The 12686-nt window shown below is 53.7% G+C and overlaps 2 protein-coding genes across 51 annotated transcripts in view; both read right to left on the bottom strand.

Moving 5' to 3' along the window:
* RPL26L1 (ribosomal protein L26 like 1) overlaps positions 1-12686 on the bottom strand; it is a 493737-nt gene that overhangs the window by 43450 nt on the left and 437601 nt on the right. The window contains exon 1 of one of the 48 annotated variants that reach the window (XM_078003973.1): positions 6903-6906. The exons of 46 other annotated variants lie outside the window; for them this stretch is intronic. The gene's annotated coding sequence lies outside the window, so the exon portion shown is untranslated. Of the gene's footprint in view, positions 1-2675; positions 2680-6902; positions 6907-12686 lie in introns of those variants that run through there. One more of the 48 variants, XM_078003994.1, reaches the window with a different exon arrangement.
* ERGIC1 (endoplasmic reticulum-golgi intermediate compartment 1) overlaps positions 1-12686 on the bottom strand; it is a 120585-nt gene that overhangs the window by 27927 nt on the left and 79972 nt on the right. For all 3 annotated transcript variants that reach the window (XM_077937449.1, XM_015141420.3, XM_015141419.3), the window contains 2 exons: positions 10425-10549; positions 1862-1966 (listed from right to left, as the gene is read on the bottom strand). In XM_077937449.1, the coding sequence (XP_077793575.1) occupies positions 1862-1966; positions 10425-10549 (230 nt within the window). The remainder of the gene's footprint in view (positions 1-1861; positions 1967-10424; positions 10550-12686) is intronic.

The raw sequence follows: 12686 nt of genomic DNA, 5'->3' as shown, positions 1-12686 counted from the left end.
GAGGTGTCTGAATAGAAGGAAGGAGGAGACATCAGAGAGGTAGGCGGGGACATGATTCTGTGGAGATGGCCACTCCAGGAGCGGCGGGCAGCAGCAGGATGGTGTAATCCCTGATCTTGGTCTCAGGAGGCTGATGTTTACTGAGCACTTCACACAACTGCATGTTCTCAACAAGCAATTCCTCAACACGTGGAAGGAGCTGCAATTCCTCAACAAGGAAAAGGAAGTTTGTCTATTTGCTGTCTTGAGACTGACCATGAGAAGGCTTCATTTCTAACCCATGAGAACCGTGGTTACGGAGACAAGAAGGCTAGAATGTTCTCTTCCATTGTCACGTGTCATGGCTTTATCTCACATTTATTTGTACCATTTATTTTTATTTTTTATTTTTTTGAGAGGAGTCTTACTCTGTTATCCATGCTGGAGTGCAGTGGCACGATCCCGGCTCACTGCAATCTCCATCTCCCGGGTTCAAGCGATTCTCCTGCCTCAGCCTCCTGAGTAGCTGGGATTACAGGTGCCCGCCACCACGCCCGGCTAATTTTTGTATTTTTAGTAGAAACAGAGTTTCACCGTGTTGGCCAGGCTGGTCTCAAACTTCTGACCTCAAGCAGTTTACCCGCCTCAGCCTCCCAAAGTGTTGGGATTAAAGGCGTGAGCCATCGCGCCCGGCCTGTACCATTATTTGATTAACATCTGTCTTCCCCTCTAGACTGGAAGCTCCGGGTGGGCAGGGACCATGTTTGTCCTCACCGAGGTATGCAAGGCCTGGAACATGGTAGGTACTTCATACATACTTGTTGAATAGATGGATGGACAGAAAATGAATGGATGGATGGGCCCTAAGCTAAGTTTTGTACATTTTTTTTTTTTTTTTTTTTTTTTGAGACGGAGTCTCGCTCTGTCGCCCAGGCTGGAGTGCAGTGGCGCGATCTCGGCTCACTGCAAGCTCCGCCTCCCGGGTTCACGCCATTCTCCTGCCTCAGCCTCCCGAGTAGCTGGGACTACAGGCGCCCACAACCGCGCCTGGCTAATTTTTTTTGTATTTTTAGTAGAGACGGGGTTTCACCGTGGTCTCGATCTCCTGACCTTGTGATCCGCCCGCCTCGGCCTCCCAAAGTGCTGGGATTACAGGCGTGAGCCACCGCGCCCGGCCGTTTTGTACATTTTTTAAAAAATCAGATTTCCAACCCACTAATGACTAAACTTGGGACCGCAGTTTCTGTGTCCTTCTGTTTTGCCCCTGCATGCGGCAATGCGAGACCACTGCTCCTCCCTCCTCAGCTCCTCCTCTGCTCCTCTCCCCTCCACCCTGCCTTGGTCTGGGCCCTTCTCTCACTTCCCTGCCTATACTCTTGCCTCCTGGGTCCATCTTCCTTGCTGCAGATGGGTGCTCTGAGTCACCAACCAGACCTTCAGTCTCCACCTTCCTCAATCTAACATGGGTCTCTCGCACCCCACACACCCCACCTCCCGGCTCCCAATTCAGGCAAGTGCTTCTGGGCCCTCTCAGCTGTCAAGCGAGCCCTTGTGCCCTGGGCCTCTGGCATCTCGGCACAGAACAACATGCCATGCCACATACGCTTACTGATCCATTTTTCTGAAAGTAACCTTGAGGGTCTTTCATATGAAAACCACCAGCTGGGTGCTGTAGGAGAGGGGTGATGTTTGAGACACCCCCTGCCTAGGACCCGTTTCCCCGTTCTGTTCCTGGTGAAACCCTTCTTACCCTTCCAGGCTTGGCTCAGATGTCACTTTAAGGGTAGCTCTTCCTTGTCCCCAGAGAGGACAGAGGGCACTGAGTGACAGAGCCCCAGAAGGCCCACCCCCAGCCATGCCATCTCGAGTGTCCCCTGCTCACCTGTAGCGTGTCCCCAAAGGAGAGCTTGTGGATGACATGCGTCATGTCCGGGTTCTGTGGCTGGGCTGTGGCACTGTGTGTGGACACGTGGAAGTTGCCAGGGACCTGGGGGAGAAATGCTGAGTTTCAGGAGTCTGGTCACCTTCTCCAGGGGGAGGAACACTGGGGCTTCACGCTGTGTGATCCAGGGAGGACACTGGAATCAGGCAGATCTGGGTTTGGATCCTGCCTGTATCATTTTCAACTGTGCAAAGGAGTCATCCCATCTCTCTGGGCCTCAGGCTCCTCATCCGCAGAATGGGGGCACTACCATAGCTTCCGACGGTGCTGCCAGGACTCTCTGGTGAGAGGGGGCATGTGAAGTGCCCACCTGGGCAACGGGCACAAAGCCAGGCCTCATGGCAGCTGCTCCCCCTCCAGCTCTGTGGATTCTAGATGGCTGACCCCACAGTGGGCTGGGGGATGACCTTCGAGCCTGCAGATTAATGGGGCTTCCTCGGACTCCAAATCCCTATCATTTCCTACCCAAGTTTGCCCCAGTGCGCTAGACAGGGGATCCCTGATAGACAGACTGTGGCAGCCTCATCTCTTCCCCAGGTCTCAAGCCCTTGAGAGCCAAGCCAGCAAGAGGTGCCAGATGAGTATTTATAGAACGAAGGATGCTGGTGACAGCCATGTGGCAGAAGCCACCTCAGCTTCTCCCTGTTTCAGCACAAAGTCCCTCCTCCTTCTCCTCCTCCTCCCCCTCCCCCTCCCCCTCCTCCTTCTCCTCCTCCCAGATGCTCAGACTAGAACTCTTGGTATGATCCCGGAACCCCCGTCTCACTCCCGACATCCCATCCCTCAGGCGAAACCCTGTCAGTCCACCTTCCAAACACACCTGGCACCTGAGCTCTTCTCTGCTGCCCTGGTCCAAGGTCGTCTCTTCATAGAGAAGAATGGCAGGCTCCTCCCTGGGCTGCCAGCTTCCACGTTCCCCACAGCCTGGGCCTTTCCCCAATAACGACTGGGAAGATCTTTTTAAACCTACATCAGATCTTATCACTCCTCTGCCCCAGAACCCTCCACGGCTTCTATTCTCTCAGAGTCCAAGTCCATGTCCTCGGGGTGGCCCACAGGCCACATCTGGCCACTGGTCAAGCATCATGTCCCCACCTCCTGGCCTCCTGCCGCCACGTCCTCTGCTGCTTCCTGCATGATCTCCCTGCCGTGCTGGGAACAGCATCCAGTGTGGCTCCATTTCAAGCCTTTGTGCCTGACCCCTTCCTGGGACCCTCTTCCACATGGCCCTCCCTCGGCCCCTCAGGGCCCAACAGAGAGGCCCTCCATGTCCACCTGTGCACGAGAGCATCCTGACCCCATTCCCCATCCCCTTACCTGCTACAGCCTCTGGGATCACCTGCTATCTCATACCCGTCTGGTTCTCATCTGCCTCCTTGCATTAGCAGGTCCACACCCTGCTGTGCTCCCTGGACACCGACGCATAGCAGGCACTCAATAGACACTTCTCGAATGAATGAACGACTAAACAACACTGAATCCTTCGACTTTGTGATCTGATAATTCCCATTTTACAGAAAAGAAAATGGAGGCTCAGAGCAGTGAAGAAACTTGCTAAGGTCACATGTTGAGAGCTGCAGTCTGAGCTCACGTCTGTTGGACACGCTGCTCCCTCCTCTGGTGCCGGATGCCATCTACCTCCGCAGCCTGGGCTGATGGCCACATGGCGCCAGTCCTTCAGGAGGTGCCAGGACTGGGGAGATGAGCAGACAAGAATCGGGCCTTGGCCAAGCCCCTGTGACACAGACTTGGAACAATGAGACTCTGCGGGATCCACCCTGACCCAGAGGAATCTGCAGACCATGGGGGTTAGAGGGAAGGCCCCCAACTCAATGGAGGTTGCAGGCTGTATTCAGGGAGGGCTTCCCAGGGGAAAGGACATCCTGTGCTAAGGCTCTGAAGATGAGTCTGCATTACTCAGGAAGAGAGGGAAAAGCATCTGGGCAGAGGGAACAGCATGAACAGGTGCAGAGGACAGAAACTGCCCAGCATGCGGGCATGTCTAAGGAACTAAAAGAGTCTGGTATTATTGAACTTCAAATGAGATGGGGGTCAGGGTGCTGGCAGCAGCAGGAAACAAAGAGGCACAAGGGAGGAGTTGGGGCTGTTTATCAAAGGCTCCCAAATGCCACACTGAAAAACTCAGGGGTTACCTTATCCCAGCCCAATGAAGAAGAGTGTGCAAGCTGTGTCTGAGGAGGGAACGCAGCTTACTGTGCAGCAGCGCATCGAAGTCTGACTTTGTAAGCATGTCTGTTTCAAAAGCTGTGGGCTTCCTGCAGGAATATTCCTACTTCCGCAGGGCCCGAGCCTGTGACTGACAGGGGAGGCATCAAGCTGACAGCCCACAGCCTCAGCCTCAGCAAACTCGCAGTGGAGCATGCCGCAGGCCACAGTGGAGAAGGGACACTTGCTGGGTCAGGAGCGGAGCAGAAACAACAGTGTGGCAAGATCTCCCTCGAGGGACAGCATCACCTGCTTCAGGGACCCAGTAACCCACGGTAGAGTGGTTGCTCTGAGTTCTACATGTGGCCTCAAGCCCAGCCCACTTCCTAGTTGGGGGGCCTTAGGCGAGGTCACTAACCACTCCATGCCTCAGTTTCTCCATCAGCAAAATGGGCATAAAGCCAGAAGGTTACTGGGAGGATTCATGGAGGTGATGCACGCAAAGCAGCCCGCAGCTGGCCTCAGGTCAGGTTTGTAGGGTGAATACGTTTGTCATCGGAGCCAACCAAGAAGGGCCCTGCCGGAAGAGGCAACACGCAGAGGCAGGGCGTGAGGGAAAGCCCACTGGGTTTTCACATTCATGCCTCATTTTCACCGATAAAAATAATGCCTGGGCCCATTTTCATGATAAAACAGTCACGAGACACAGTCAGACTAAAGACCCTGCTGCTGAGCATCCCTGGGAGTAAGAAAGCCACAGCCATAAGGCGTGTGTCCTCCCAGAGGTTTTCTACGCGGTGACACAGGGCCTCCCGCCGATCGGGCCATGGCAGAGTTCAGAACTGGGATTGGGGCCTGGGCCTCGTGCTCCTGGAGTGAAGTGAGTCAAGAAGGCTGGCCCCTCAGCACCTGCCACCCCTGCCGAGTACCGCAAGGCTGTGACTCAGGAACCCACTCCCGCTCCACACCAAATCCATCACAGGTGGCTGACTCATGCCAGCACATGCTGGGCTGAAGAAAGAAACAGCAACGCTTTTAGAGCCTGTGACTTAGGAACCTACGTCAGTGTCTCTGATGGATTTTAAAAACATATAGCTGCAGCCAGGCCCCATACCCCTCACCCCATCCTGTCCTCCTCCTGCGGGGCTGGCTGATGAAACGAGGTCACCGTGCGGTCTCAGGTGGGGCTACCACTGCTGCTCAAAACACGCAAACTCTGACATCTGGCTGCTGGCCAACCTCCTGGGGGCCGGATAAGGAGGCCATGGGACAAGTCTCAGCCTGATGCTGGGAGAGAGGTGCGGGGGCTGGCTGCTGACCCTGCCGTCAGCACACGAACACCGCTGGCTTCTTTGAGCACCTCTTGATGGGCAGCTCCTCAAAGGCACAGATCTTTAACGAGGGAGAGTGGCTGGGCTGGGGTAGGGGATGGTCTCTACTCCCTCCAGGAGTTTGGGGCAGAGGCTGTGACCCAGAGCACACAGACACAGCTGGTCATGACATGTGTAACCAAGACATTGGGAGCAGCAGCCACAGGCAGTGGGCTCAGGGGGTCAGGGCCCTGATGCAAGGCTGCCTGTGTTAAAATCCTGGCTGCGTGACCTTGACCGGGTCACTTAATCTCCTGTGCCTCAGTTTCCTCCGGGCTACTGCGAAGACTAAAGGAGTTCATATGTGGAAAGGGCTGGGTAAGAACCCAGTACGTGGCAGTAACACGGGTTTAAGAAAGGCTGCTGTGAGTCTTTCACAGACTCCCCGGCACTCTGCTGACCAGAGAAGGCCCATTTCTTGGACACCCTCCCTGTGCCTTTCACAGGCGCACTGGTAGGGTGTGTGCCAGCTGATGAGGTCATGGAAACTTTGCACTGATGGGAGATAAGGCAGGCCCGGATGCTTGTCCAGTCTCTACTGCAGAGTTTGTTCATGTTTCACAGCCTGGGAGGTATCACTGTCTCCATTTTACAGATGAGGAACCTGAGGCTCAGAGAAGCTAAACTGCCCAGAGTCATTCAACCAGTGACCATGGTAGCCAGGATCCTTGACCACAGGTCCGTTTGACCCCAAAGGACAAGCTCACCCAGAGCTGGCTGGGGGCACCAGCACAGCCCATTCAAAGGGGAGCAGACTGCAGCCTGGGGCATGTTTGCCAAGCGGTGGGAGGGCTTGGTGGCAGGGCTGTCTCGTGGGTTGTCACTCCAGGTGCTTGAATAAGCACGATCCCTTCTTGATCACCATCTGGGGCATATATATTTTTTCAGCCCAGGTGGTTGCATCTCCCTGGGGGCGGGGGGCCCACAATGAGGGTGTGCGTGTACGTCTGTTCATCTGTGCATCTTCAGCTTCATCTTCAGTCTTCAGACAGGGCTGCCTTTGTAACTTTAGGGGTCTCCAACTCTCATTCTCCTCGTCATTCTCTTCATGGCTGCTTTATCAAAATTACACATTTCCTGTTTACCTGAGCACTCGCTTTCCCCCCAGCTATAGACCCCGGGTCACCAAGGGCGGGAAGCATGGCTGTTTCTCTCCCACTGCAGCCCAGCACCAAGCACAGAGCCAGGCGTAAGGTGGACGCTCAGTAGCACAGAAGCCTGAGTGGAGTGGTTAAAGGGAGGGGCAAGTCAAAGAGGAGGCACAGGCAGCAGCCGCAGTGTGATGAGGAGCGTGGCGGGGAGTGAATGTGGGCGCGCAGGGAAGGGGAGGACATCCCCTGAGGGACCCACATTAGCTGAGGCCTGTGGGTGAGCAGTGGTTCCCCAGAAGATGAGGTGGGGACAGAGGGAGGGTATGGAGGCCCAGCAGAGGTCCCCCACCAATCCCCCCACCTGCCTGCGCGCACTATGAATCTCTCCAAGGCCTTAAACCCCCAACTGCGGCCTGCATCTGGCTCCCCTTGCTTCGTAAGGACGTGGCTCCTGCAGCCAGCGGCCCCTTCACTCCCCATCATCAGCGTTTTCTGGAGCACTCTCCGCAGCACTGATCACTGTCCATTCCGGCCCTGCCTTCCTGAGCCTGGCAGCGACAGCCCTGCTCTTTGATATCTATACATATGTTCCTTTCCAGGCTGCAGGTTCCGCCCAGCCTTTGCTTCCTCCTTCCTGTCTGACTGCCCCTTCTTGCACCTTTTGTATTTTTTTGTAGAGACAGGGTTTTGCCATGTTGCCCAGGCTGGTCTTGAACTCCTGACCTCAAGTGATCCATCCACCTTGGCCTCCCAAAGTGCTGGGATTACAGGTGTGAGCCACTGCGCGTGGCCAATCACTGTAATTTTAAAACAGTGATGCATATAAACAGTCTCTGGAAATTATCTGCAACAACTGTAACGTGCTATAAATATCGGCAATTTCTGTTGGTGATGAGGTCCCAGGCACTGCTAATACTACTATGGTTTGTGGCCTACATTCATCGCAGACGGAAATGCTAAACTTTAATTCGAGTTTAGCAAAAACAAAGACGTCAGTTTTTCCCCCATCCAACTTCATAGATCTCTTGCATTCAATCCGCTCTCCTTGGGGGTGTCTGTGGACCCCAGGTTTAAAACAAGGATCTATGGCCTCTCCCTAGGTAATCTTGCTTAAACCAATGCTCCTCAAACTTCAGTGGCATCAGAATCTATGGCGGGGGGGGGGGGGGCGGGTGCGGCGCTTGTTCTAGCAGAGTCAGTAGGTCTGAGGGGGGCCTGAGAATCTGCATTCCTAACAATATCCCAGGTGATGCTGATGCTGCTGGCCTAGGGGCTTGAGGAGCCTCCACTTTGAGGACCCGTGACTTCCAACATCATCTGTTCACTGACAACTCCCACCTCAACATCTGTGGTCCAGAACCCTCTCCTGAACCCTCCACACCTCCAACTTCCAATTTCACCTCTCCCTGTAGACACCTAATGGGAACCCCAAAGGAAGCCAGAGTGGAATGAGCAATGCCCAGCCCTACCTACTTCCCATAGAATCCAGGCTTTTCTAAGCTTCCACATCCAGAAACAGGACCACCTGGTTGTCAAGACAAAGATGTCAAAGGTTTCTTTGATTCCACATGTGCCCTCAATCCCGCATCCAATTCTTCATTAAGTCTTATTGACTCTACCTCCCTAATCCGACCATATCTCCCCAGTTCCACTGCCACAACCACTACCTGCCACCCCTCTGGCCCAGCCCCATGGAGCTGCCGAGCCAACCTTTTTTTTTTTTTTGAGACAGAGTCTTACTCTGTCACCCAGGCTGGACTGCAGTGGCATAATCTCGGCTCACTGCCAGCTCCACCTCCCGGGTTCATGCCATTCTCCCACATCAGCTCCTGAGTAGCTGGGACTACAGGCACCCGCCACCGCGCCCGGCTAATTTTGTTTTTTTGTGTTTTTAGTAGAGACAGGGTTTCATTGTGTTGGCCGGGATGGTCTCAATCTCCTGACCTCGTGATCCGCCCACCTCGGCCTCCCAAAGTGCTGGGATTAGAGGCGTGAGCCACCGCACCCGGCCGCGAAAGCCGTCCTTCTAAGGCTGTGCTGTCCAGCAGAACTTTCCTCAGCGATGGAAGTGCTTTCTTTCTATCTGCACTAGCGCTGCGGCCCCAGCCAGCACATGGCTTTGAGCACTTGAAATATGGTTGATGAGAATGAATGACTGAATTGTATATTTTATTTAATTTGAATTAATTTAAATAACCTTATGTGGCTGGTGGCAACCTATTGGATAGTACAGTTCTGAAGCATAAATCTGATTACATTGCTTCCCTGTTTAACCCTCAAATGGCTTTCCATCACAACCACCATAAAATCCAAATTACGGGGCATGGCAAAAGTGCTGTGTGGCAGCTCATGGGCAGAGACAGCCCCCAGTGAACCGCGACCCTCAGCATCCCTGCCTCCCGGTAGTCCCTCCTCCTGAGGCCCGGGCTGGTACGAGACTCATTTTAACTCATAACACGCGGCAGGTTTCTCCCAGCAACAGCTGAAACCTTAAGAAGGCCTTGCGGCTTCTGCTTCAGCACTTAACGGAGTCCTGAACCGTCACGTAAGAAGTCCGCCCTGCTTGAAAGATGACCAGGCCTGGCCTTCCGCCCGCCCGCCAAGGACTGTGGGAAGGGACAGCACATGCCCTCTCTAAAGGGGAGCACTGTCCACAGGTGCCAGGTCATTGCCATAATGGGAACACGGACCCAATGTAGTGAGAGCCTCTGACTTTTAAAAGCCAGAAATTTGGACTCCTGATCTTTTCATACTGGTTCTGATACAGTTAAATGCTATACTGGACAAACATAATTTATCTTTGGGCTGGATGTGGCCACTGAGTTTGCAACCCCAGCTCAGGTGTCAGGGACCGGAGGAAGGGCGTTTTGAGCAGAGGCTGCAGGAGGGACAAGGAGAAGCCAGGAGTGGCAAGTGGCTCACTTTGCCTGGGGCTGGGAAGGGGAGTTGTGGGACAGGAGGATTGCTGTGTGACCTTGGGCAAGACACTTAACCTCTCTGGGCCCCAGCATCCTAACCTGTCAAATGGTGCTGCCTCACAGCGTTGTTGAGAGGCTCCACTGTGACAGTACCGAGCTTCGAGGAGGGCCGGCACGTGCTGAGCAAAACCCTGCCAGCTGCCACCAGGTGCCTCGGCCCTCCCAAGGGCACTGCGCTCACCCACTTGACTTAGGATCTGAAGCTCCTGGTTCTGGGGACAAAACAACAGTGAACCTTGAATGGCCCTTCAGAGCTGACAAGGTACTTTCAAGCCCGCCTCGCCTCACTCCCCTTGGTTTTATTCCTCATCTCAGCACTTAGCATCCCTGATGCTTTCTGGTTTGTAGACTGTCTCCCTCCACCAGAATGGAAGCCCCACCAGCCCAGGGACGCTGCCCTAGAGCCTATCACCGACCCTGGAACACAGAAGGTGCTTATTCAAAAATTTTTTTTGAATGAATGAATGTGCATTAGCTCATTTAATCCCCACACAAACTTGTGAAGTGGGTGGTATCCTGATATTATTATCACCATCACATCCTCAGCCTAAAATGGGTCAAGTGACTTGTAGGGGCCAAGAGGGGGTAGAACTGGGACTTGAACCCAGGGGTGGGGGCTGCAAATCCTCAGGTCTTCTCACCATTGTCTCCCTCACTGGGGAGAAGAGTAGCTCCTTCCTGAACCGGCCATCAGGGGCTTAAAACTGCAGGAAGCCTGGACGCCTGCATCCAGATTCTCAGCAGGGACGGCCAGGCAAGTGGGCACGAACCCTCGCTCGCCGGGGGCTGTGTCGGGGTCAGGTCGAGTGAGTGCGTACCTCCACAACCAGTTTCCAGGGAGCAAGGAGACAGCGGGAATGGGGAGCAAGTAGAAAGGGCTGAGGCAGGGCTTCCGTACCTTGTTGATGCTGAACTGCCCCTCGAAGCGGCAGCCTGCCCCATTGTTCAGTGGGATCTTCATGGAGTTGTCAATGTGGCCCACTTCATGCCTGCCCATCTCATCCTGAATGTCCAGCCCGACCACTGCAGGAGCCAAAGGGAGACAACAGTCACAAACCCAGAGACACGGGAGGATGGGGGCCAGCCTGTTCTCTCTGGGAGCCTTCATTCATCCATTCCAGGGACAGGCCGGGCTGGGGACCTCCAGGAGCTCATGGTCTGGGGTCCAAAGACTACAGGGGACAGAATAATGACTCTGCTAAATGTGAGGCTGAGGGGAGGCAGGGCATAGTAGGGGTCCCGGGACCACCCCGGGGGTCTGCCATACTGGTCCTCTGAATCTGGGTTCTGCCTCAGGTACTTAACCTCTGGATGCCTCAGTTTCTTTCTCTGTAAAATGGGGGGGGGTGACCATAATTGAACCTTCCTTGGAAGATTATGAGGATCAAATAGTTCAGGTGTAGAAAATGCTTAGGGTCTGATGGATGCGAGGTGGAAAGTGCTTAATAAATGTTAGCTCTTGGATCTCAGATAGTCTTTTTATTTATTTATTTATTTTTTTTGAGACAGAGTCTCGCTCTGTTGCCCAGGCTGGAGTGCAATGGCACGATCTCGGCTCACTGCAACCTCTGCCTCCTGGGTTCAAGCATTTCTCCTGCTTCAGCCTCCCAAGTAGCTGGGATTATAGGTGCCCGCCACCACGCCCGGCTAATTTTTTTGTATTTTTAGTAAAGATGAGGTTTCACCATGTTGGCCAGGCTGGTCTCGCTTCTGACCTCAGGTGATCCACCCGCCTCAGCCTCCAAAAGTGCTGGGATTACAAGTGTGGGCCACCATTCCCGGCCTTCAGATAGTTATGGGGTGAATAGGCTCAGGCCCCCATCCACTCATCCATCATTCACTTATTCATTCATTCACACATTCCTTTACCCATCGCCTATGCTACCGGGCCCTATGATAAGCACCAGGGACGCACAAAGGGAAAAGGCAGGCCCTGCCCTCTGTCACCTCACTGTGACTCAGATGGCTTCCCCATCTGTAAAATGGGCAGGCCAATGCCAACTTCATCCCCAGAGATGGTCCAACTAGCCAGCGGTGAGAGGATTCCTGTGAACTATGGAAATGCAGGAATTTCCCTGGCAGGAGCGCTAAAAAGGAGGTGCCATACAGAGGAAGAACAGCTGGAAGCAATTTTAAAGAGGGCCAACCTTAAATGGGAAAAATGGGAACAACGCTGTGTTCCTCGATGAGGATGGAGAAGTAAATGAGGATCCATCCATAGAAGGGAACGTGCTGGAGCCATTCAAAATGACCCCCACGGTCCACAGGACACGGGAAATGCCAATGGTAAAATGTGAAGTTTAGAGAAAACACAAGCAGGTCCCCATTTCACTCAGCAGTTCCAATGTTGGCAGCCTGTCCACTAGATACACAGTGTGTGTCCAGATGTCTGTGCAAAGCTGCTCAGGCAACCTCATATGAAATTGTGGCAATTGGAAGCAATTCAACTGTTTGTCACCGGAGCCAGTGGAACAGCCCTCTTTCCCAGTGCTGTGCAGCAGGTAGGTACAAAAAATTGGCTAAATGCAGGTGCATGGAGCAGGCTCAGAGCAGATCAGTGGCTGAGTTACTAGCACTGGGACCTCGAGCAGGTTACTTAACCTCTGTGCCCCAGTTTCCTCTTCTATCACAGGCTTGTTGTGAGGGTTAAAGAAAAGTAAAACAGGACTGGGCACAGTGGCTCACGTCTGTAATCCCAGCACTTTGGGAGGCCAAGGTGGGAGGATCACTTGAAGCCAGCAGTTCGAGACCAGCCTGGCCAACATGGCGAAACCCCATCTCCACTAAAAACACAAAAAATTAGCTGGGCATGGTGGTGGGTGCCTATAATCCCAGCTACTCTGGAGGCTGAGGCAGGACAATCACTTGAACCCAGGGGCCGGGGGTTGTAGTGAGCTGAGATTGTGCCACTGCACTCCAGCCTGGGCGACAGAGAAAAACTCTATCTCAAAAAAAAAGAAAGAAAAGAAAAGTAAAACAGCACTTACTATGTGCTAGACTCTCTTCTAAGTGCCTTTTATGTAAGAACACACCATCTTGGCTGGGCGCGGTGGCTCATGCCTGTAATCCCAGCACTTTGGGGGGCCGAGGCGGGTGGATCACAAGGTCAGAAGTTTGAGACCAACCTGGCCAACATAGTGAAACCCCATCTCTACTAAAA

This window comes from Macaca mulatta, chromosome 6 (genome assembly GCF_049350105.2).
Source record: "Macaca mulatta isolate MMU2019108-1 chromosome 6, T2T-MMU8v2.0, whole genome shotgun sequence".
Taxonomy (NCBI): Eukaryota; Metazoa; Chordata; class Mammalia; order Primates; family Cercopithecidae; genus Macaca; species Macaca mulatta.
Note: the sequence above shows the minus strand (reverse complement) of the source record. Positions and strands in the feature narration are given on the sequence as shown.